The sequence below is a fragment of the Sorex araneus genome, chromosome X (genome assembly GCF_027595985.1).
Source record: "Sorex araneus isolate mSorAra2 chromosome X, mSorAra2.pri, whole genome shotgun sequence".
NCBI lineage: Eukaryota > Metazoa > Chordata > Mammalia > Eulipotyphla > Soricidae > Sorex > Sorex araneus.
The window spans coordinates 280155958-280181327 of record NC_073313.1 but is presented as its reverse complement, the minus strand read 5'-3'; the positions used below and the strand labels follow the sequence as shown (position 1 = coordinate 280181327).

General features: G+C 38.2%; 1 protein-coding gene across 2 annotated transcripts in view; it reads left to right on the top strand.

Moving 5' to 3' along the window:
• The window catches only part of FSHR (follicle stimulating hormone receptor), a 206800-nt gene that overhangs the window by 98158 nt on the left and 83272 nt on the right, over positions 1 to 25370 (top strand). For both annotated transcript variants that reach the window (XM_004618594.2, XM_004618593.2), the window contains exon 2: positions 5641 to 5712. In XM_004618594.2, the coding sequence (XP_004618651.2) occupies positions 5641 to 5712 (72 nt within the window). The remainder of the gene's footprint in view (positions 1 to 5640; positions 5713 to 25370) is intronic.

Genomic DNA, 25370 nt, shown 5'->3' with positions numbered 1-25370 from the left:
CCAATTTGACAATATTAATTCTTCCAATCCATGAGCAGGGGATATCTTTCCATTTCCTCGTGTCCTCTTTTATTTCCTGAAGTAGTGTTTTGTAGTTTTCATTATACAAGTCCTTTACCTCCTTAGTTAAGCTGATTCTGAGAGACTTGAATTTTTGAGGCACAATTGTGAATGGGATTGCTTTTATCATGTTGCTTTCTTCTCTCTCACTATTTGCATATAAGAAAGCCATGGACTTTTGGGTATTGATTTAATAGCCTGCAACTTTACTATATGAGTGTATTGTTTCTAGGAGTTTCTTGGTAGAGGTTTTAGGGATCTCTAAGTATAATATCATATCATCAGCGAATAGTGAGAATTTGAACTCTTCCTTTCTTACCTGAATGCCCTTAATATCTTTTTCTTGCCTAATTGCTATTGCAAGTACTTCCAGTACTATATTGAGCAGAAGTGGAGAGAGTGGGCATCCTTGTCTCATCCCTGTTCTCAGAGGGAAGGCTCTTAGTTTTTCCCCATTGAGGATGATGCTTGCCGTAGGCTTGTGGTAGATGGCTTTGAATATATTGAGGAAGATCCTTTCTATATTCATTTTGGCGAGAGTTTTCATCATAACCGGGTGCTGGATCTTGTCAAATGCTTTCTCTGCATCTATTGATATGATTATATGATTTTTATCTTTTCTTTTGTTGATATGATGGATTATGTTGATTGATTTCCAAATATTAAACCATCCTCGCATCCCTGGGATGAATCCCACTTGGTCGTGGTGTATGATCTTTTTGATGAGTTGTTAAATTCTGTTTGCTAATATTTTGTTGAGAATCTTCGCATCTGTGTTCATCAGGGATATTGACCTGTTGTTTTCTTTTTTTGTGGTGTCTTTGTTTGCTTTTGGTATTAGGGAGATGTGAGCCTCATAGAAACTGTTTGGGAGGGTTTCTGTTTCTTCAATTTCCTGGAAAAGCTTGAGAAGAACTGGCAATCGGTCCTCTTTAAATGTTTGGAAGAATTTGATAGTGAATCCGTTTGGACCTGGGCTTTTGTTTTTGGGAAGGCTTTTGATTACCATTTCAATTTCCTTGATGTTAATAGGACTATTCAGGTACTCCAGGTCTTCTTGGTTCAGCCTTGGGAGATTATAGGAATCCAGGAATTTATCCATTTCTTCTAGGTTCTCTTGTTTCGTGGCATACAGATTTTCAAAGTAGTCTCTGATGATCTTTTGAATTTCTTTGATTTCTGTTGTGATGTCCCCTTTTTCATTTCTGATTCGGCTTATAAAGGTTCTCGCTCTCTCTTTCTTTGTGAGTCTTGCTAGTGGTTAATCAAACATTTATTTTTTCGAAGAACCAGCTCTTTGTTTCATTGATCTTTCAGATTGTTTTTTGGGTTTCCATGTCATTAATTTCTGCTCTAAGTTTTATTATTTCTTTCCTTCACTCTGGTTTGGGTTCCTTCTGCTGGTGCTTTTCTAAGATCTTGAGCTGCGAAGTCAAGCCATCTATGTAGGCCCTTTCATCCCTCCTGAGAAATGCTTGTAGGGCTATAAATTTTCCCCTTAACACAGCTTTAGCTGCATCCCATAGGTTCTGGTAGTTTGTGTCTTCATTCTCATTTGTTTCCAGGTATCTTTTGATTTCTTCTTTGATTTCCTTTGTGACCCACTCATTGTTTAGCAATGAGTTGTTTAACTTCCAGGTGTTTGATTTGGTTCTTCACGTCTGTGTGTGATAAACTTCTATTTTCAGCGCATCATGGTCTGAGAAGATATTTGATACAATTTCTATCTTCCCAATTCAATTGTGGTATGATTTGTGACCCAGAACCTGGCCTATTTTGGAGAATGTTCCATGTGCACTGGGAAAAAAAGTGTATTCTTTCTTTATGGGGTGTAAAGCCCTGTATAGGTCTATTAGCCCTCTCTCCTCCATTTCTTCCTTCAGAGCCTTTGTTTTCTTGCTGAGCTTTGCTCTTGTTGATCTATCCAGAGGTGATAAGGCAGTGTTGAAGTCTCCAACTACTATCATGGTGCTAGTGATGTCCCCATTAAATTCTGCTAGGAGTTGTTTTAAGTATTTAGCTGGTTGCTCATTAGGTGCATATATGTTTAGGAGTGTGATTTCTTCCTGTTGTACATATCCCTTGATGACTAGAAAATGACCTTTGTTGTCCCTTCTAACCTTTTTCAGTCTGAAATCTATGTTGTCGGATACTAGTATGGCCACCCCAGCTTTTTTGAGGGAGTTGTTTGCTTGCAGGATTGTTTTCCATCCTTTGACTTTGAGACTCTATTTCCTCTGACTGTTCAGGTGTGTTTCTTGTAGGCAGCAGAATGTTAGAATGTTGGGTTCTATCTCCGAATCCATTTTGCCATTCTGTGTCTTTTAATTGGTGCTTTTAGGCCATTGACATTGAGAGAGATTATTGTCATGTGATTTTGTGTCATCTTTCTGTAGGGTTTGTTGTTCTTGTAGGGTTTTTCCTTGTCTTACAGTAGCCTCTTTAGTCCTTCTTTTAAGTTTGGTTTTGAGTCTATGAAGTTTCTGAGCTATTGTTTATCCATGAAGTAATGTATGGTTCCTTCAAGTTTAAGTGAGAGCTTAGCCGGATAAAGTATTCTTGGTGAGGCATTCATTTCATTGACTTTTTTTCACTATATCCCACCATTGTCTTCAGGCTTAGAGGGTTTCTTCTGATAGGTCTGCTGTAAATCTAAGGGGCTCACCTTTGTATGTGATTTCCTTCTTTGACCTTGCTGCTTGCAGTATTGTGTCTCTATCCATGGCATCCATCATTGTGACTATGATATGCCTTGGATATTTTTTATTGGGGTCTCTTATAGCTGTCACCCTTTGGACTCCTTGGATCTGAATGCCTGCATTTTCTAGCTCTGGGAATTTCTTAGCAATGATGTCTTTGACTGTGTTTTTTTCATTGGGATTAGTTCCCTGTGCTTCTGGTACTCCCATGATTCTTATGTTGTTCCTCTTGAGGTCATCCTTTAGGACTCTGATTTGCCCTAGAGCCATTTTGAGGTCTTTTGCCATTATTTGTTGTTCCCTATATGCTTTCTGTAGCTCATCCTCAAGCTCACTGATTCTGTCTTCGGCTGAGGTCATTCTACTATTGAGGGCTCCTACTGAGTTTTTTATTTCATCTACTGATTCCTTTAATTGAGTCACTTCTGTTCATAGCTTTGAGATTTCTGCTCTCATTTCTTCCCATATTATCTTGGTGGTCCATTCCAATGCTGAGTTCATATACTCCCTGAATTTATTGGATATCTGTTTCATAGTTGCTTTGAGATCATCAATCATCTTCACGATTTCCTCTCTGAATTCTCTATCTGAGAGGAGGCTGTATTTGTGGGGAGTCCCTGTTGAGGTTTCTGTGAGTTTTTCTTCATTCTCTCCTGGTGGTGGGAATTTCGCTGTTTCCTAATGTTTTTCTAGATCTTACCCTCAGGTGCTCTTCCTGGCTTATGTAGGGCCCCTATTGAAAACTTGAGGCTGTAGTCTCTTTATAAAGGTTTTTTGTGCAACCTCTTGTGTTCACTGATAGTTTTTATGAAGTTATGATGGGATAGGGTAATTGACGATTGGCATATAGTCATAAGAAAACCATGATGTTCTTCAAAGGATTAGGTTATATAAATTATGACATAAGTGAGCAATGCATTGAGAGGGGAGAAACAACTGCGGTCACTTTGGAGGGAGACCACGCCCCCTTTTGAGGCCATGCCTCCTGACATAAGGACACGCCCCCAAATTCTGTTGCAGGATGTGTGAATTAGGGCGGAACTGAGGTTGACTGGCAGCAGCGGCAAAGTGGGGGTAGGGTCCAGAAGGGCCCAAGATACTAATTAATTATGAAATCAAGAGAAATCCAGAGGGAAACATGTGACTTATAGAAAGTCCACCCTCAGAGTGTCCGTGCATTGTAACCATTCAAGAAACATTTTTGACAACTTTGAACAAACCTAACACTGACCCAAATATTTAGTGTGTAACAGTCGACAGATCAGGCAAACATTTATGCCTTCATACACTCATTCTAGCCATACAGAAGAGGTGATTACATAAATACACATATGAATTTACATTCATCTATGAATAACCTAAAATAGAGTAGGAAAAGGGGTCATAGGCCAGGTTGCAAAATTGTCATTTTTAAATAGGATGTTTAGGGAAATATAACATTTGAGTTGCCAAGTGAAAAAGTCAGTCAAGTAGGTATCTGGAAGAAGAATCTTCTAAGCTACAAGAAATGATAATTCATAAACATTAGGCAAGAAGGAGCCTGGTAAGCCCAAAGAATGACAGATAAGCACTGTGATAAGTTCAGGATGAGCAAAGGGGAGAACTGTCAAAACTGGGGTTACAATATCTATGGGGAGTGAAAGCAAGAGAACTGTATGCAATTTTGATTCATCCATGCATTAGAAGATGAGCCAAAAGTTACTTTTGAAACAAATGTAAAACAAATACTTAAAGTAAAAATAAAGTATGTAATCTGCTACAACTTGGATGGAACTGAAGGATATCATGTTAAGTGAAGTAAATCCCTAGGACAAATACTGATACCTAGATTACTCTAAATTACCCTAACCCTAGATTATAGAAATGAGGACCTGGAAGGAAAAAAAATTTAGGGGGAAGAAAGAATAGGTAGACAAGAAGTAGCACATTCATGAAATAAAAGTGAGGTATACGTGTATACCTACAGACACAACAACATTGTAAGCAGGAGATTTACATACAGTAGCAAAACACAAAAATGTATTTGTCAAGGAAGCAGGTGAGGGGGTGGAGGAGAAGTAAACCAAGGGACTTTATGTATATATAAATATATAAATGTATATATATTATATAAAAATTTTAATTATATATAATATATTTAATTATATATATAATTATATATATATATGTCCATACACTGAAAAAAGCTGAAAGTGGTTGAGTTGAAGGCAAGAATTTTTTTAGATAGGGAAAGTGATGGCCTATTTGTATATTGACAGAAAGACTGTGATAAAAAGCAGAACTTGGTGAATGAAATGTTCAAAAGGAAGGAAAATTGTGGTAGCAGCTACCTCCACTAGAAGAGACAGGATGGGAATGTGTAGAAGACTGTTCTTAGCGGGACAGTTCACCCTGGAGAAATCATCAGAAGGAGGCAGGTGCCTGATGACTGAACCATGTGAGAACATGCAGGACTTTTTTTCAAATCAGCTCATGTTCTCTGAAATAAGCAAAATCAGCTACAGATAAGAAGAAAGGAGGTACTGGGTGTTGGGATTGAAAGAGAGGAGCTTCACAAAGGGTTGTGGGAAGCAATTTGGAAAAAATGATGACAAGAAGTTTCCCATCTCAACCTTGTCACATATCAACCAGGTGACACCAGAAACAAGCTTTCTGATGTCCCTGGAATTCACTTTTCTTATGCAAACAGGGCAATAATGCAATAAACCAAAAGCACTGTATTGTGAGGAGACTAAAAGGATCACATACGATGATTCAATTAATAATAAAATAGCAAGTCTGTGTTGACTTTTATCTGATATTAAACATTAGGCACTCAATTGTGTACCAAATGAATGGTATGTTGTGATATTTTATGCCTCCCCCACTCCTTTTTTTCCAGGAGATTTGTCCTCACCAAACTTCGAGTCATCCCCAAAGGAGCATTTTCAGGATTTGGAGACCTGGAGAAAATGTATGTACCTGACAGCGCTGTGAGTAACTGCCTCAGAGGGGCCTTGGCAGATTCTCCAGTGACTGTGTTTAACCTGATTTTTTGTGCTTAGTAACTGTATTGACAGGAACACTGAGCTTTCATCCTCGAGAATCCTAGACCAATTGTTTTTCTGTTCATGACATTCCGTGCTTGAGAAATATAACATGGGTGAGCACTACCAAAGCACATCTGATTCACGACCCACATTCAGTTACTCCAAGGGAGGAGCCACTACCCAGAGGGTAAGGGGCGAGGCTCTGGGACAGCAGAGTTGGTAAGGTGCCAGTATGCTCCCAACCTTGGTGCAATCCCCAGTACCCTATGGGGTATTATTTCTTGAGCACTGTTAGATGTGGCCCAAAAACAAAGAAAAAAGAAGACGCTATTCTCAGTTAGACCAGTGATTTTCAACCACCAGCTACAGGTCTAAAAAGATTGAAAACCAGAGTTACAGCGATACAGTCCGAGTCATGCAAAGCTTGTTTTATTTCCTGGAGGCCCGGGTTTGATATGCCCCTGGGCTTCTTGTTCCCAAACTGTGTTACCAAGCGTTGGTAGGTACACACTTAAATGTATTAAGAAAGTTCTCAGCACTGACAGAATTTTTCTTTAAAAAGAAATCTCCTTGGTTAAAGCAAATATTCCCTTCTTATTAGATGAGTTTAAGGCAGGGAGGTACCCAAATAGGTCTTTTTTTCCCTCAAAATGAGGAATAATAATAAAAAGACAAATTTCTCTTATATATTAGACAATCTGTCCTCTCCCTTGAGGAATGTTGGCCTGTAGTCTGGGCCTTTTGACTTTTGTGCTCACAATATTCTACACTGACACAAGAATCAGAATGAAAATGCCAGTTAGTATAAGAGCAGATGATTATGCAGGCAATGTTGTGCTGGGGGTTTGTTTGTTTCATGTGAGAAGAAAGCAATCGCCTGTTATGTGTGTTTCTTTTAGAAGCACATTCCCTTTAGTTCTTTCATGCCCATTCATGAAAGTTATTCACTGAGGTCTAAGCAGTGGACATGGATACAGGTGACTCATACATGGATGTGGCTTAATCACTACAAAATTCTGCAGCTGGATGAATCTATTAATGAAGGGTATGTAAAACAAGAAAGCTGTGATGTGTTTTAGCAATCTGACTGTTTTCAATACGAGAGGTGAGAATCTTGGGTTTGAGTGTTAATTTTAATATAAAATCTGAGTCATAACTTGGATTAATTTTCCAGGTCTTTGATTATCTTATGTGTGTAGAAATGGTGGAAATTTAAAATAAATAGAGGGCTTAAATGATCTCTAAGTATAAGCAACTGCTTCAAACACACAGCCTGCAGGGTATGCCTTCCGAGATGGTCTTAAACTAAGAACTGGGAACTCACCTGAGCAGCTTTCACTGAATATAGAAAGCGTCAAAATTGGAGAGTTTGGAGTCATGGATATGTTTCTAGGCACACTGGCTATTCCTCTACTTGGAATTAACACAGACTAGATGACTATTGAATTTGTGTCACCTTCAGTCTGTGCTGTCTAGGTAATTGCATAGAAATTATTCTAAAGACAGGAATGCCAGATGACAAAAGTAAATCTGCCTAAATCTAATTAAATCCGGGGTGTATGACTGACCGCTCCTTGAGGTTCAGCATCAGACCAGACCAGCCTGTGGGAACATGTGTGTTAGAGCTGACAGAGCAGTTAGTCCAGAAGTCCCTCCATCTCCTCAGACAGAGCACTTCTAGTTCTACCTCATGTCATGCTTAATCAATTTGTAGTGACATAGTCAGTTGGCAAAAAGAAAATTACTTTTTTTTTCAGTACTTCAAAAGCATTCCCTTGGAAAGGGACTTTGGACTGCCTCAGATTTATTCTTCAATACCCACTTACCTTCGTGTGTTGTCTTGCCTTCTTAGTCAGCAGTTTGTGTTCATCTCAGACCAGCCCCTTCATTTCTTTTCTTCCTCCTATTTTTAACCAGTTCCATAAGCTATGCAAATGATTCTTCAGTACCTTACTCTCTCATGAGTTATAGTATTCCATTTGTCCATTCTGCACATGTTGAGAAGTTTCACCTGAGGTTATTACAAAGGAAAGGAGGAAAACTGCTTTTGGTATAAATTTTGTCTTCTTTTCTCTCTCCCTCACTATTTTGACAGAGTGGCTTGCGTCCACCCTCTTCTTATCCTTTCCTTTCAATCACCCTCAGCATACCCAGTTGCATTTGGGGGCCACACATTCCTTAACATGATCGCATTTTTCTCATAAGTGTCCCCAAAGTATCATAACTATTTCCAAAAGCTACTCTTTTACTTCTTACTACTTAGCCTATATGTAGTTTTTTTATTTTAATAATAATTAATGCTTTTCTTAATACTTTTCCCCCTTTTAATTACTGCCAAACAGCATCATACTATCTGCGCTCTTAAACGTTGGCTATTTCAGAGCTTCAAATAATATGCTAATACTAGAGCTTCCAACACTTCATCTGCAACTCTCATTTGAGGCTAGAGTTGTTCTGAAATTAAGAGATTCCTAAATACTTCCAAGTGCCTCAAATTGAATATATCCAAACTATATCCTTAAATTTATAATCTCTCCATATGAATCAGTGACAACATCACCATCTGCCAAAAGCCCCAAGCAAGAACCTTTAAAATCTCTCTTGACCCAAGTATCTTATCTCCTTTCTATCCAGCCACCCCTACAGACTCATTCACTCTGCATTTAGCATCTGTGAGAGTCAGAGTCTCATTAACACTGATGTAATCTCTTCAGAAGGCTGTTCTGCTGCCAGATTTGCATGTTCAAATCCCCTTGCAGACAAACCTGCTGACCCCACATCCCTACATGGTTCATTTTTAAGTCTCTGGCCTGGAAATACTCTCTCCCATATGTCCTGTGCATCCCCACGCTCTCGCCAGATAGGAAAATTGCCATTTTCTGAACACCACTACCACTAGACACTTTTTTTTTTGCTTTTTTGGTCACACCTGGCAATGCACAGGGGTCACTCCTGGCTCTGCACTCAGGAATAACCCCTGGAGGTGCTCAAGGGACCATATGGGATGCTGGGAAGCAAACCAGGTCAGCCGAGTGCAAGACAAACGCTCTACCCACTGTGCTATCGCTCCAGCCCCTAGACACTTATTTAGATCATGAAGGCTGGTTCTCTGGATAATGGCTGACACAGAGAAGGGTCAAAGAACTGTTGCAAATGAATGAATAAGTGAAATATCCATACTTTCATTCTGGTCTTATGTAGCTGTTTTCTCACTAAAATTACAGATCAAAAAATAGAAAAATCAAATCAAATTTAAGCTGACCTCTGCCCTCCATGGCTCATGCTACTGTTGAGGCCTCTCAGAGACTGTTCAGAACTTAGTTCCGGAATTCAAAATTTGAGTGTTTCAAATCACAATGTTCAATTCATAGTATTCATAGCATTTTTGTCAAATTGTCTAAACTTACAAGTTTTTCCAGATATCTCTACTCTTAAAAGACAAAGTTAAAAGCAAGACCAGAGTATTAATAAAGTCAAAATATCTTGTCCTATTGTTTCTATGTCTATCTCCGACCTCCATAATCTTTTGGGGGTTAAAGGTGGTGGTATTCTGCTATGGTGACCCATCCGTCAGCATGCTTCCTCCTCCTCCATCCCTCTTTCCTGCACAGTGACCTGTGTAATCATCCCTGACACCGTCTGTATTTGTCCTTCCTCGCACACCTTATTGCCACTCTTAACATGAAACAGGAAGTAAGTTTCACATTCTCTTATTTGCTCTACTAAGCATTTTTCAGCTCATAGAATGCACCACATTATGCTGCCCACCAGGAACCTTAGCATATGTGGCTTGGCATAGGGTGTCTTTTCAACTCTGATATTTTCATTTATTTGCCTCCACTTTGTTAAATTCTCACACCAGAGTCATTGGCCCAGGAAAGCCTTCCCTGACCTCCCCATCTATGGGGAAAAACCTACTATGTATACACTCCTGTAGTTTCTCTGTTGTATTATAAGTTCCATATATTTATACTCACTATTGGATACATTATGCCTCAAAAATTCAATACAATAAACAGTGGTAAAAATGAAAATAAAATTAGGAATAAAAAAGTCATATATGTAAAAATAATACATATGAATAATTTTAAAGTAGGAGTGATAGGTAGGCACACAAACATTGCCGAGGATTAATGTCATCTAAATTCAGAGTTATAAGTTAACCAAGAATAAAACAGTACAAGATAATAGGTATAAAACAAGTGATGCAAGCAATGTATTTCTTATATTTTTCTCTATTGTGTGAGGCAAAATAAAATACAGCTCAAACTGACTTCTCAAAATGAAGAGAATGTAATGGGTTATTTAATTTGATGGTAAGAGAAGTATGGATTCAGAAATAGCCATATTCAGGCTCACTAAGATAGTAAAAATAGACCAGGCTATCCTGGGAGATACTCTCTGAGGTCTCTTTTCCATTATGTTATTTTTTCATCCCCAATGCTAATCTGAAGTGGCAAGATGGTAGCAATGTTCCTGTCTTTATATAGTTGAGTATTATTCAGAAGACCATACCTATCTTCTGGCTAAAATCACAGTGTCTCAAAGTTTAACCTGGTTTAGATTACAAAGCCATTCCTATTCCAACAATTATAGCTAAAATAACGTTATATCCAAATTTACTTTGAAGTGGGAGCTTCTGTTCATGGCGATAAAAATAACTACCCCAATCGAAGGGACCTGGAGATCCACACAAACAAAAACTCGGGTCATCATTGGGACTGAGAAAAGATGCCACATGATCAAATGAAAATCAGTTCTATAGGAATCCAGAAGAGAACAAGCTCTGAACTGGGGTGAGTGGGAAAGGTCAGACTTTAACTGAGACTCAAAGGCTAAGTGAGATTTGCACTAAAGGTTTTTATTATTATGCTACTTTCTTTACTATTATTATCATTATAGTTAACTTTCATGTTGTTTATCAATTTGCTTGAGCAGGCATCAGTAACATCTCCATTGTGATGTTTGTTTTTACTGTTTTTGGCATATCAAATATGCCAGGGGTAGTTTGCCAGGCTCTGCTGTGCGGGCGGGATACACTAGGTATCTTGCTGGACTCTCCGAGAGGGATGAAGGAATCCAACCCAGGTTGGCTGAGTGCAAGGCAAATGTCCTACCCGCTGTGCTATCACTCCAGTCCCTGCATGAGGCCTTACTGAGTATTAGCCACTGATTGAAGTCTCTTTATTTCTTTTCAGTCCTCCTGGACTTACCCAGAAGTAGGTACTATCATTATGTTGTCAGTAATGGTGTCACTTTACAAGTGGGCCTGAAGGATAAAAACAGCCATGAGGAATGAAAAGTTAATTGAAAAACAATTACCTTGATCATTCCCAGCTCTCTGCAATGTCACTGGTAGGATGAGTGCACAGAGGTCAGGGCTGGTAAAGTCTGCTGAGCCCCTGTACCACATCATCACTGAAGTCCTGCTAGCATCACTAAGACAACTATCAGTCTGTACCTGAGACCCACTTGATCTATGCAGCAGAATTGATCCTTGTCACCTGGATGGTCATGGTTCTCAAGCTGAGACAAGACTGTGCTCTTGGCAGGAAATAGAGTAATTAGTCCCCATATCTACTTGTGGTACAAAGTTTTAACTTTATTTTTGCAGAAAACTCTTTAGAAGAGGACATTGGAGCAAAATAGTTTTATAAGGAAAACTCAAACACGTTAAAAAAAATCAGTGGTTCTGAGAAATACACACTAGTGGAGGGATAGTGTTGGGTCACTATATATGACTGAAATCTAATCATAAACGGCTTTGTAAGGGTCTATCTCACAGTGATTCAATAAAGAAGTTTTAAAAAGTTTTTTTAAATAATGGGCTTCCTTAGAGAGAAAGAGTGACCTCTAAATTAAAAGAGACATTATACATCCCCCAAAAGGTATGGACAACTCCACAAAGAAGCGTATGTAGTTGCCTTGGGAAATTGATTATATAGAAGTTTTTTTTTTTTAACAGTCTCAGCTTGGGACTCTCTGTACAGATGAATCAGTGGCCAGGATGTTGGCAAGAAAAAGGACTTTGAATCTTTATTCTCTGCATCTGACTAAGGCCTTTACTTCTGCTTATGAATTATACTTCCATGGATCTCTAGCCTTAGTCTTGACACCTCAAGCCTCTGGCGGGATTTCTCCTTTGCAAGCCGTTTCTTTCTTTCCAAATATTTCTTGATTTTATTACTTGCTGAAATTCATTGCTGAGCTCCATTCTACACATACCTGATTGCCTACTTCATTTAGGTCATTTTGTAGGTGAGGAATGGATTTTATGAGATTGAATTCTCTGTCCAACACGGCACATCAGCAAAAGAAGATTTTCCAAAAGAAACCTGCACCTCATCCTCATCTATCTGAAATTAGAGGAGTTTGAAGAGAATCAGAGTTTCGCATCTTGATTTCCTTATTGTAGATCTGCCCTCATACTGAAGAAGTATTTTAACCTTTCTGAGCCTCATTACCTCAGCTGTAAAATGTTAATAAGAAGTCCTATTTTTACAGGGCTGTCAGGCTCTTAAATACCCAAGCTTAGTGTGGAGCATAACATGGGCATTTAATAAATTGTATTCCCTTCCTCCTATTCGAATAATTTCAAAAATAGAGTACCTCAGTCCCAACCCCTGCTGACAACCCTTCTTCATTCATTACCCCCGCCCCTGTGCTTTGAGAAGAAGTCAAGAAGAAAGGAACACAGAAAGGACTTTCTCCAAGAAAAATGAGGTGGCCACTGCTCACATCTTAATCAGCATCAACTTATTAAACTCTTCTGCTATTCATTGCTTTGGGACTGGCTAGGTGAAAAGAGAAAATTATTAAAATCTCTGCAATGTGAAGTGGCTTTGCAAAGTGCACTGTAAACTGTTTACATGTCTTTAATTACTTTGGAGCCATATGTCAGCTTGGTATAAAGTGTGAAGATTACACTGAATAGAGTAGGGGGAGTAGGTGACAATGTGGTGATTTATGGTAACCAGAGAAAATTATGTATGGAGATGAGTGCAATTTAAAAACACATCTACGTGCTATTATAACACTGGAGGGGGAAGAAAAGCCAGTTTATAACAAAATATCTTTGAAAATAGGAGCATGATGAATATGTAAATGAGACCAATCAGCAGCAGCAGAGATATGGTATATGCAGATGAGACGGCAAGGAGCCAAAATGTGAACTAACTCCCAAACCATAAATATGAACCCTGTGTAAAATTCAGTTGAAATATTCATAACATAAGGACAAAAAATATAATCAAGTGATTTATTTGCATATAAAAATGAGAACACTAGTCTGACACTCCAGATCACTGAAGGAAATCTATCTGAACCGAGGTACTTTTTGGAGGGAAAGATTTACAGAATAAGAACTGTGGCAGACATGATAACATTGATGAGGATCCTCCCAGTTCTCTGTACTCACTCAGCACAGATAGAAGGAAACTGGGAAACATGTCATGGCAACAGTGCGGGAAAATAAAAAATGGATGTTTAGTATTGAACCCAGCAGACCCCTAAATGGAAAATGGCACTTGAGTCCCTAGAAACAAAAAGGATAATGAGTGTCAGTGTTTCTCATTTAAGATGGCATTTTATATCCCTCTGTCAAACTCATAAAATAATTCACATAGCTATCATTTCCAAAGATTTTTCATCCCACTTGCCCAGGGTGAGTGTCAAGCATTAATCACTTTTTAAATATGTTAAGTCAAAAACCATAGCTGGTATTTCAGTTTGAATTCAATTCCTAAGAAACATACGTGAACACACACAGTGTGTCTGCAATGTGTAACAAGAATTAAGTAAACAAAAGGGATGGGTGGAGAAAAGGGTTAGAGAAGCAGCTAGGAGGAAGTCACAGAGCATCTTAAGGCATGGGAAGAAGTTGAGGGTCATAGTGTGATTGAAATTTAAAAAGTTAATTTGAACAACCCGATGAAATTATGAATGACCACTTATTAAAGGCCATTAACATACTTTTAATTTTCTAATATATTTTGTAGCTTTTTGTAGTTATGCTTGTGGAGATATTATTCCATTTTAATTTATTCACTTGATTTATTTTTATACTAAGGTTACCCTGTGATATAGGGAATGCTTCTTCACTCAGGTCCCCAGAGCTTGGCATTGGAATTTTAATAGAAAAGGAATATTTTTTCCACAAGTAGAACTGAATCAAATTTGTAACCATGTGGAAAAAAGTAAACTTTAATGCTGTTTTTAAGTTTCAGATTTATTTAAGCCCTCTTTTTATTCTTGGAAAGTATGGTTATAGTTTTGTCTATTTTGTATACCTTCTCAGAGCTCTTGGATTTGTTAATCTTTTGTATTTTTTTCTGTATTTAATTTTTCTGCTTTGATCTTTCTCTCCTTCATTTCCGTGCATTTCGTCATTTCCTAGTTTGCTTAGGTGTAGCGTTGACATGCTGTGAGAGGTATGTTGAAGGCCAAACTGCCACAGACAGTCACAACCTCAAGTACTGCAAGATCGTAGTGAAAAAGTCGTAGGGAGGACAATCAGCAAGAAAAGAAAATAAAAGGCAACCAATTGGATTATTTTATGTGTAAAATACCCTAAATTAAGGTATTAGGTTACAAAATCAATATAAAAAATACCTGTTGTGAAAGCAAAAGTCAGACATAGAATGACTGTACTCATTTGTGGAATATAGAGTATCATAATATGAGACTAATATCTAAGGACAGGAGAGATAGTGTCCAGGAAGATCACATCATCGTTTGGAAGCTGGCCCTACATGCTGGGGAGAAAGGCAGTTAGGACCGAGAGGGAACCACTAAGTAAATGATGATTGGAGGGATCATCCAGGTTGGGAGATATGTGCTGAAAGTAGACCAAGGACCAAACATGATGACCTCTGTATCGCATATAGCAATGCCCAAAATTAGAGAGAGAGTGAGAAAGACTGTACCTGCCACAGAGGCAGGGAGTGGGGTTGGGTGGGGGTGGCAGGTGGGACATTGGGAACATTGGTGGTGGAAAATGTGCACTGGTGGAGGGATGAGTACTCAAGCATTGTTCAAATGAAACACAATCATGCAAGTTTGTAACTGTATCTCACGGTGATCCAGTACATATTTTATTTAAAAAAATAAATCATAAAATAAAATGCACACACAGAAAAAAACAAAAAATCTTGCATTTCCATATACCAACAATGAGCTATCAAAAAGATTATTAAGAAAACTATCTCAAATAGATTTAGTATGATCTCTCTAATATGTGGGACTTATAGCAAGGTAGCAGAAAGGGCCAAAGGCAACATGATACAAGAACTTGTCCACACAACTGAGTTTGTATATGTTTGTGTATCGTGGTAGGAGTTAAAAAGGAGGGAGGTGGGTACACCGGTGAGAGGGGTGAGGTGTGTTGGTCTAATTCGTAGAATTTCAATCAATAAAAAAAGAAAACGATCCCAACTGAAATTGTTCCAAAAATAATAATATATCTAGGAATAACTTTAACCAAGTATTGAAAAATCTGTGCGCTGAAAACTATAAGACACAGATGAAAACAATGAAGTAAAATGGGAATCTACTTTAGGCTTATGTATTAGAAAATAATACTGGCAAAATACCATATTACCAAAGCAATATACATATTTCTGTCAACATTCCAATAGAACAAATAACACCAAATAACTTTTTAAAAAATAAAAACTCAAATATGCCCAGAATTCAAACTATAAACTATTCTATAGATATAAAGCTATTAAAAATAGAATATGATATTGGTATAAAAGTAGACTCAGCTCAATGGAACAGCAGAGACCAAAATTAAACCCATGTATATTCTGTCAACTGATTTATAACAGAAAAGGCTGAGAATATACAATAAAGACTGTTTCTGGGGCCAGAGCAATAGCTCAGCTGGTAGGCTACAGCCTTGCATGTAGCCCACTGGAATTCAATCACCAGCATCCCATATGGTCCCCCCCAAGCACTGCTGGGTATGGCCCCAGAACACAAACACAAAAGGACAGTTTCTTTGGTATTTGAAAAATCTGTCAGCCTCATGAATAAATATAAAATTAGGCCTCTATCTTACAACAAACAAAAAAATTAGACTAAAAAGATGGATTTAAAACAACAGAACTTCTTGTCACCTATCTCAATAATGATTTTTTTTTACATCTGACTCTAATAGCAAAACATCAAATGTGAAAATTTAAGAGTTGAAACACATCAACCTAAAAAGCTTCTGCACCAGCAAAGGGCATCATAAAACCAAAAGTCAACCTACCTAAGGGAGAAAATATTTGCAGAACATCCTATACTGGGTTATTATATAAAATATATAAAGAAGTCCTGCAACTCAATAGCTAGGATGAATTTGATTTAAAAATAGGTAGAAGTGCCTAATAGACATTTTTCTAAAGATTAAATACAGAGAGCCAACACATAGAAAAAGATAATCAATCAGAAAAAAAATGCAAGCCAAAAACAAAATTGTTAAAATAACTATTATCAGAAAGAGCAAAGAAAAGTGTTGGCAAGGATGTGAAGGAAATCCTCAAGTACTTTGGGTAAGAATGTAAACTGATGCAACGTTTCGAAACGTTTTTCGAAGTTCTGCAGGCTTCAAGTTTGTGCTACTTGATTTAGAAACCATCCATTGTCCATCCACTGTGGACAATAGTATGCATGCTCATCAAAATATTAAGAGTAGAACAGCCACATAATAATAGAGATATACACAATATATATATTGTTTAACCACAAAGAATAATGAGATACTGCTATTTGCGGCAAATTGGATATACTAAGTGGAATACATTAGAGAAAGAAAAATATCATGTAGTTTCACTATATGTGGAATCTAAAATCAAAACAAAAGGAAAGGCACCAAGAATGTATTGGAGGCTGCCAGAGTGAGCAGGAGTTGCAGGGGGGTGAAATGGATGAAGGGAATCGAAAGATACAACTTCCATTTATAAAATAAATCATAGGGTTATAGTGTAGCATATTTCATGGTAAATATAGTTAATGATATTGTAGTGCATGTTCAAAAGTTATAAAGAGTATAACTCTTAATGTCTAAGAATAGTTAGACTTAAAAATCATATACACGTATACAAATATACAATCTTCACTTGCATACCTGAAGCTAACGTTTCATGTAAATTCTACATTAATAAAAAATTGCATTATACCTTCATATTTTAAAATTAGATTAAATATAAGCAAAAATTAGAAAAATTAAAATCTAAAAAATTAGATATACAAATGGGTGATGAATATATGAGTAAGATACTTAAGATAAGCAGTGATTAAATAAACATAATTTTAAGATCTTACTGAAATACCATTACAAACCCACACAAAGGCCAGAGGTGTGGCTCAGTGGTAGATCACTTGCATTGCATGTTGTGAGAGTTGGGTTTGAACCTCAACATGGAAACACAAATATAACTCACTAGAATGGCTAAAATGAAGTATTAGAAATACCGGACATTACTGAGGTGGTGAAGCAAATTGTAAACCACTGGAAAAGAAATTGACAGTTTCTTTCTTATACTCTTATATTTTTACTCTTCTTGAGTAATAGTCCACACAAAGATTTGAGGAGCATTGCTCATAATGTTTGGGGGTCACACCCTGTGGTACTCAGGGCTTACTCCTGGCTCTGTGCTCAGAGATCTAATCCAGGTCTTTTGCATACAAGGCAAGCACCTACCCACTATCACTTCAGCCTCCTCATAATGGATTATTTTCACAATTGTCCAAAATTACAATCAAGACTCGCCATTTTAGTGGGTCGGTTGACCACCCATGGAACAGAACTCTATTAAGTAATAAAACAGACTACTGTAAATAAACTGAATATTCACAACAGCATGGATGAATTTCAAAAGCATTTCATACTAAACAAAGGAGTTAGACATGAAAGAATGTGTATCAGCTAATACTTAAAGGAAAACTATGGCTCATTAATAAAACTTTCATTTTAAGAAAAGAACTCTTAAATAAGAAAATCTAATCTATGTATATAAAAAGTATACTAGTTGTTGCCTTGAGCCAAGACTGACAGTGGGGACTATCTGGGAAGGGGAACACAGAGATTTTTGTGCTAACAGAGATAATATATATCATACATGAGTAAATTTTGTCAGAAGGAGTCCTCCCAAACAGTGCTTCAGAGCCCCGGGCTGACAACACTCACCAACCAAGCTGGATGATTCATTGCTCAGGGCCAGCAAAGCAATACCCCGTCATGCTGGGGGTGGAGTTGATGCAGTGCAGGGGACTGAATTTTGGTTTCAAACTAAAAAATAAATAGGATATGGACCCAGTTACCTGCCACCCTCCCCCAACAAATAAACTACCTGAATATTACACTTCGTAAACCTCTCCTGTAGTGCCCAGAAACACCCTAGCCAGCCTGCATGGAAATTAACATACTGCTTTGAATAACCCTTCTTGGCTCTTACAATCTCTATATCTTAATTACGGTGATTGTTACAAAATATATCATTTTAAAAAAACTAACCAACCAGTTACAATGGTTTTAAGGCATTATTTGTCAAGTTAGACTTCAAAAATACATATTTTAAAAACCAATATTTTTTCAGGATCTACATGAGGTCAGGTATTCTAAAATTCACATCTCAACATGTTCTCTACAGATGGTATAAATGAGGTTTAGAAAGTGTAAATCAGAAAGTGTTCCCAAAAAGCAAAAAAAAAAAAAAAAAAATTTATTCGGTTGGGGCTGGAGAGATAGCACAGCGGGTAGGGCATTTGCCTTGCACGCGGCCGACCCGGGTTCAAATCCCAGCATCCCATATGGTCCCCTGAGCACGGCCAGGGGTGATTCCTGAGTGCAGAGCCAGGAGTAACCCCTGTGCATCGCCAGGTGTGACCCAAAAAGCAAAAAAAAAAAAAAAAAAAAGAAAGTGCTTGCATGATGAAGCTAGGTTTTGACCCGAGGTAATCTGATCCTTTCTGTCACAATGTTTTCTTGTTGGTGGGACCTGCCACTTCTTTTGAATCATCCCACTAAGGTAAAAGAATGGCAAAGAGGCAGACGTCTATGAAAACGTCCTGCAGTGTCATTTTATAATTAGAGGATTTTTGTGTCCACTTGCTTAGACCTTCCATAAACTAAAAACTAGAGTCCTTTTCAACAGAGACAGGAATAAACAGGATCTCTTCTTGGAACTCTTACACCTTCAAGTTCCCGTGTGCAAACTCATTTCTGGGTAAAGTCTCTTGCTGAGTCTGGCCTGAATCCAAGGGTTTGCAAGCAAAGCTGTCTGTTATGCTGAAAATTAACTTAGTCAGCAGTTGGGGGATATAAGAGTTGGGCCAATTAAGTTGTCATTATTGACCCAGGTCAACCATGAGTTAGTGTCTAGAAGATGAAAGTCCTTATCTCATTTCTTGTTCTCCATAAATATTCTGAAAATAAGTGTTTTCGTTGTATTTATTGCTTCAACTCAGAACACTAGAAGCTGTTTTCTTGTCGAATTTGGGGTTGATGTGGTTTTAATGTTTCCATTAAGTCTCTTTTTTTCCCCACTGTTTATAGGTGGGTCCTTAAAATAAACTCTACAATATCTAATAGCTCCCTAGCTCAGAATATTTTATTTGCTTTGTATTTCTATGTTGGGAGTTTGTTAGTTTTCTTTTTTGTTTTGTTTCTTGGTTTGTTTTGTTTTACTTTGCTGATAGATAAATCAGATCCAGAAAGTAGAGTTCCTAAACTTAGTGATTTTTACAGAAGCCCTCAACCTTGATCACTCTCCCTATCTTAAACCTTTTACTTTATAAGTAAACTTAATTTAAAGTGGAAGGGGTTTGAAGGGATGATGATAAAACAGGTACGATCCCTATGGTTTTCTTCCACCAGCAACCTTCCAGAATGAATAACTAGATAACTAAGACAAAATCAAATTAGACAACAAAACGTTTTTCAAAGTTCTGCAGGCTTCAAGTTCATGCTACTTGATTTAGAAATAACTTCCCTCTCACTACACGCTGAATGACTGAAAGGAAGCTCTCGTTTCCTCATAACCTCCCTATGGGCACCAATCCACTCAAGACTGCTCCAAACCCATGATCTTATCCAAGTAGTCCTCAAATTCATACCTCCAAACACTACCATGCTAGTAATTTATGGGGAATGATAAGAGCACAAACATTCAGAGGAAGCATCTAGAGTGAGCTAGCAAGCTTATAGTAATAAACTTGTGTCTTGCAGCTGTTTTCTTCCCTGGTAAACCACAGACGCAGCCTCATCCACTCTTCTATCTCTAAGATGTGCCACCCTTTTGGTCATTGGATAATTCAAGGAATTCCTCGTGTTCCTGATGACCTCTGCTTAGCATCCTTTATTCCAAAACTTCTGGGTGGCAAGACTTGACAGAGGGTATCCAGACAGTTTTCTAGCTTGCATTGAATATACAGTGTCCTTCCATTGTTTAATCAACAGTCAAGCATCAACATCGTCTTCATTTTAAAACATTAAGGCTTGACCTTTTGACCTTTCTTGACAAGACCATCTGCAGGAGAGCCAGTGAAGGAGAGGTTTGGTGAAGCTTATAGATAAACCAAAAAATAAACTGGTGGTCTCTCCTTTCCCTTCTCTCTGCCAGTACCTCGATGTTTGTATCTACTCAGAAGAAAACACAATTAAGGCATTATAATACACAAGTTAAAAATAGCTCTGTGGCTCTGCCCTAGAGACTCTTGCTGGGTTTTTTTTTAATAGGATGATATTAAAATAAAAAGATGCAATCTAAATCTAAGCTCCAATCGATGCACAAACTATTTATTTTTATTTCCTCATTTAGCCCATGCCCATCATCGCTACATCCATCTGGGCTGTTTATGACTTAATAAGATTCCTTAAACAGTAAAACACTCAAATAGGATATGGACCCAGTTACCTGCCACCCTCCCCCAACAAATAAACTACCTGAATATTACACTTCATAAACCTCTCCTGTAGTTCTCAGAAACACCCTAGCCAGCCTGCATGGAAATCAAATGACCAGGGGTGTATTTTTATAGTTGAGACCATTCCAGAATTTAAAGAGGCAGATAGGAAAAGTATAAGAGTGAGAAATAAATGCCAGAGGAGTGTAAATGAATAAAATAGAAGTTAACCACCCCAGTGGGTCTGAAATTCTGAGAGAATCTGGGCAGAGAGATAGCAATTGTTGATGCCAAGTGTTTCATAAACATGTAATTTGCACTTGGATGTGAGCGTGCTTTGAAAAGTTAAAAGTGCATACAAACACAAGGTATGAATAATAAGGAGAGCACATTTGCTCTGCTTCCCAATTACAGCCTGTCCGCTCAGCCACACACTGAGTTGTCTCGGGTTCCTCTAAAGCATCTTGTGTAGGGCTGAGCAGCGTGGATGGGTGGGAGCAGGCCAAGTTTGTAAATCTCCAGCCCTAGCTCTTAGGTCCTTTCCCAACATCTAGACAATTCCTCCCCAATCAAGCTCATCTATATATGGGTGCATGTGGGTGTGTCTGTGTATTGGCTGGGGGTGGTGGTCCCATCTAGCTATGCTCAAGACAAGTGGTGCTTGAGAAACCATATGTAGAACTCAGGATCAAACCTGAGTCAGCCACATGAAGGCAAATGCCTTAACCTTTGTTCTATATTTCTGGCCCCAAGGTCTTAATATTTTTTCATCTGTTCATCATTCTTTTTTTTTTCCATTTAAATAACACAGTAGCCCCGAGAACTCTCAGGAGTCCAGGAATCATCAATTCGCCTCGTTAAGAAAAAGAGGCATAAAGTAGGTCATAGTAATTCTGAAGGATTAAAATGCTGGTGATGAGATTTTAGCCACGTGGCGCATGTGCTTATGAAGATTTGCTTTCATACATGAAAAATTTACTAGAATAAGAGTTTGGACTACAAAATCTACATGTACATGAACTTAAATCCAAAAAAAGATGAGCTTCCTGTAATCACACAGATACAGGTACTTTCAATAATCGATCCACTGGGCCTGGGCTTTCTCACTGGCCGCATGGGAACTCAGGCTGGTAGTTTTCTAGATTTCCTTTTTTTTTTTACTGAATGTTAAAATTTGAGATATCAATCTTTATGAGATTCTTTCAAATGTATGCCATTATAACATCCTTTACATAGGCTTTCCTGATTCAGTCCAATCAAATAGATACTTAAGATGACATTTTTCATTTAGTAAAGCAAATGTTTGCTTTGAAGGAAATAGGATAGTAGCTTACTACATCATCAAGTTCCATAAGAAAATTCCACATAGAGAATAAGTTCCACATGGACTTCAAGACAATGGAACTTTTTAAAGAGCTGATGTTTATTGACTTTGGTCAAATGCTAAAGAAAAGAGCACGCTAATGGGTGACACCTACTAATCTATCAAGTGATTTACGAGGTTACACAGAGCAAATGAGTGTAACTTTTCTAATTTCCCAAAACCCTGTGAAAATGGGGCTAAAAGAGCTCATGAGCTTCCTCAAGCTCTGATACCCTTTTCTTACCTGTGCCTGTGCTGGTCTATTTATGAACAAAGCATAATCCGTCACTAACCCAACAAATTGCTCTTGAGTATAATGAAATGTAGTGGTTAAAGGAGGGAATGTTTTGATGAAGAGTACATGCCACTCACTGGCTTCATGTCACGGGCAATAAAATTGAACATACAGGGTCCCTGATTTCAGAAACTTCCTACTTTGGTGCACAATGATCACAACTTGTATTTGTTTAAAGGCTATTTTGCCAGAAACTGAGATAAGCCACTTTACATGGAATACCTTCTTAGCCATATTAGCATGCCAATTTTATAGTGAGCAGATTGAAGCCAAAAGTGTTATGTGACTTGCTGAACGTCATACATCTATAAGTGATACAGATGGGCTTTACTCAAGGAAATGACAGTAATTCCCCTCCCCCAGATAAACTATTAGGTATTATCAATGGGTGCAACAAATGTAGTCCGTATTGTATACAACAGAGGGGAAATAAAAAACTTGCTCTCTCATGGAAAGAAGATGTTCACCAACAAATCAAGTTCTTGGCCATTCCATTTGTAGTAGCAGTAGTTTAAAATAACATTTCTAGTAGCTGTATTATTTCCTATTTATGCCTTTAAAATGCCTTATACTCTTATTAGCCCTTTTAACCTCCACATCCCAGAGTAACTGCTGGGACAAGCATTGGTGTCACTTCACAGGTGAGGGAATGACGTGGAGAAGACTGGTAGCTGAGAGTCACAGAAGTGAGATTTCTCAGATGTCATGTTCTGGTACTTTCTTCAGGTAGTTTGGGGCTGCCTCTCAATTATCTAACAGAAATCACACATTGGGAGCATTATAGGCTAGGAGTAAGAACTATAGCAGAGAATTTTAGTCAATAGAAAAAAGTAACCTTCACATGCAGGTGTTTTTGCTAACATATGTTATACTTCCCAGTTTCCAGTAGGGAAAAATGGTGACCTAGAAGTGAATGCATGGATGTCTGATCCAAGCAGTGAAAATCCAGGTATTAAACTGGCCTTTTCCATACCAAGAAGGAAATGCTCTGATAAGATGTATCATTAGGAAAGTTGTTCTGGGATCTATAATCCAAACATTATTAAAATTTCCTTCTAAATCAACTATATTTGTTTTTTATTTTATTTTCCTATTGATCTCTTCCTCCTCTTATAATCAATATACCAGTGATTTGCAGTTTTAATCAGGACTTCTCAGTAAAGATAGATGATTTCATTTCATGAAAAACTATTTATTTTTAGTTAAATTCATTGAGTGGACTGGAGTGATGGTACAGAGGGTAGGGCGTTTGTCTTGCACGAGGCCAACCTGAGTTCGATTCCTCCATACTTCTCAGAGAGCCCAGCAAGCTACTGGCAGAGCCCACATAACCTGCCCACACGGCAGAGCCTGGCAAGCTACCCGTGGCTTATTCGATGTGCAATAAAAACAGTAACAACAAGTCTCACAATGGAGACTTTACTGGTGCCCACTCAAGCAAATTGATAACAATGGGACGATAGTGCGACAGTGCTAAATTCAGTGAGCATGAGTTTCTGCACATTGTCACCTGTATCATAGTATCTCAAATCTTGAAGTGTACACAAATAACCTGATTTCTAACTCACTGGAGATCCTAAGCAGGTCTGGATGGGACTAAGATTCTGCAGTGCCAACCAGCTTTCCAATGAAGCTCCATGGCTGATATGTCACCCATGCTAAGAGGCTAAAGATAATAGTGCTATATAAAGAGGTAAATGGTAAAATATCGAAGAGAAGTGCCCTGCTCCAGAACAGGTGTCAATAAAATGCACATGGAATAATGAAATCACCAAAGTCATTGCTATAATCAAGTGAGAATAATAAAAAAGATAGGTAAATTCTTGTCATGGACAGATCCCATTAAGTGAAGTTGTTCTTGGTCTCTAAAGTAACAAGTTATTAATGTACTGAAACTGAGAAACTAGGATTTCTCAAAAGTCCCTCTGTCAGTTCTCTCAAAACACAGCTGGATCCTGAAAACTGCAATTCACACGTAACTGAGGATAAAGATCCTTTGTATGGTTCATCTGGGCAAAGTGAACCTGGGAACTTTTTTCCTGGGGTGGGATATCTTTATCTCCAAGAAAAAAGTAGAAAGTTGAATATAAGCATTTATTTCCTGCCAGCCTATGGTGGGCAGAGGTCAGGGAGAAATGTAGGCCAGGTAGCATATAAGGTTTCTAATAGATCAAACATAGCCAGAATAATGAGACAGGTTGGGGAATTGGAGATGGAAGAAAGCAGTGGGAATACTGGAAACCCTCACTCCTTTTCCCCCAGCCAAAGCCCAAAAACCTTCCTGGCACACAGGAAACTTACAGCAAAATGAAAGCTATGCTGGTTCATGTGAGTTCCAAGGGAGGAATGCCACAGAGCTAATCACTGGACTGAGATTTCCATTTACTGCCCTTCCTGTATAAGCCATTCATCAAGTTTATAGCAGCCACAAGAGTTCATTAACATGTTCCTGTCTTGCACATTCAAACAAGGTTATGCCTCCAATTTTAAGGGTGGTATATAAAAGGAATGAGGGAAAGTGGAAGGTGAGTGGGTTCCTGGAGAGACCGGTAATAAACTGAATAGGTGCTCCTCACCAGCTGTAAATGCAAGTCTCCCCACCTGCTTATGACCTATGACCTGCTTATAATCAGAAATAACAACACTTCTACTCAAAGATTCAATCTCATTAGAAGTTTCTAAGTTCCTTTTATCAATTCATCTATCCATCCATCTTCGTCAATCTTCCATGTTAGGAGTCAAAAGAGAAGCTGGGATTTGGCTTTAACCCCAAGATATTTATAATGCAGTTAAGAGTATGAAGCATACCTGTGAAACAGAGGAGAGGAGTGTGTGCAACCTCCATGCTTCGCTGTCCAGACCATGGGTGCTAAGTCTACTCAAAGAGATGGGACTTAGCTCAGCGTGGAGCAGAGAAACTGAAAAAGATTTTGTGGAGACTGCGGAATTTCACTAATCAGAGGAGAGAGGGGAAGAGCATCCTGAGTGACAGGGGCTCAAGGAACACATTGAAATTCATAATGGGGATTTGA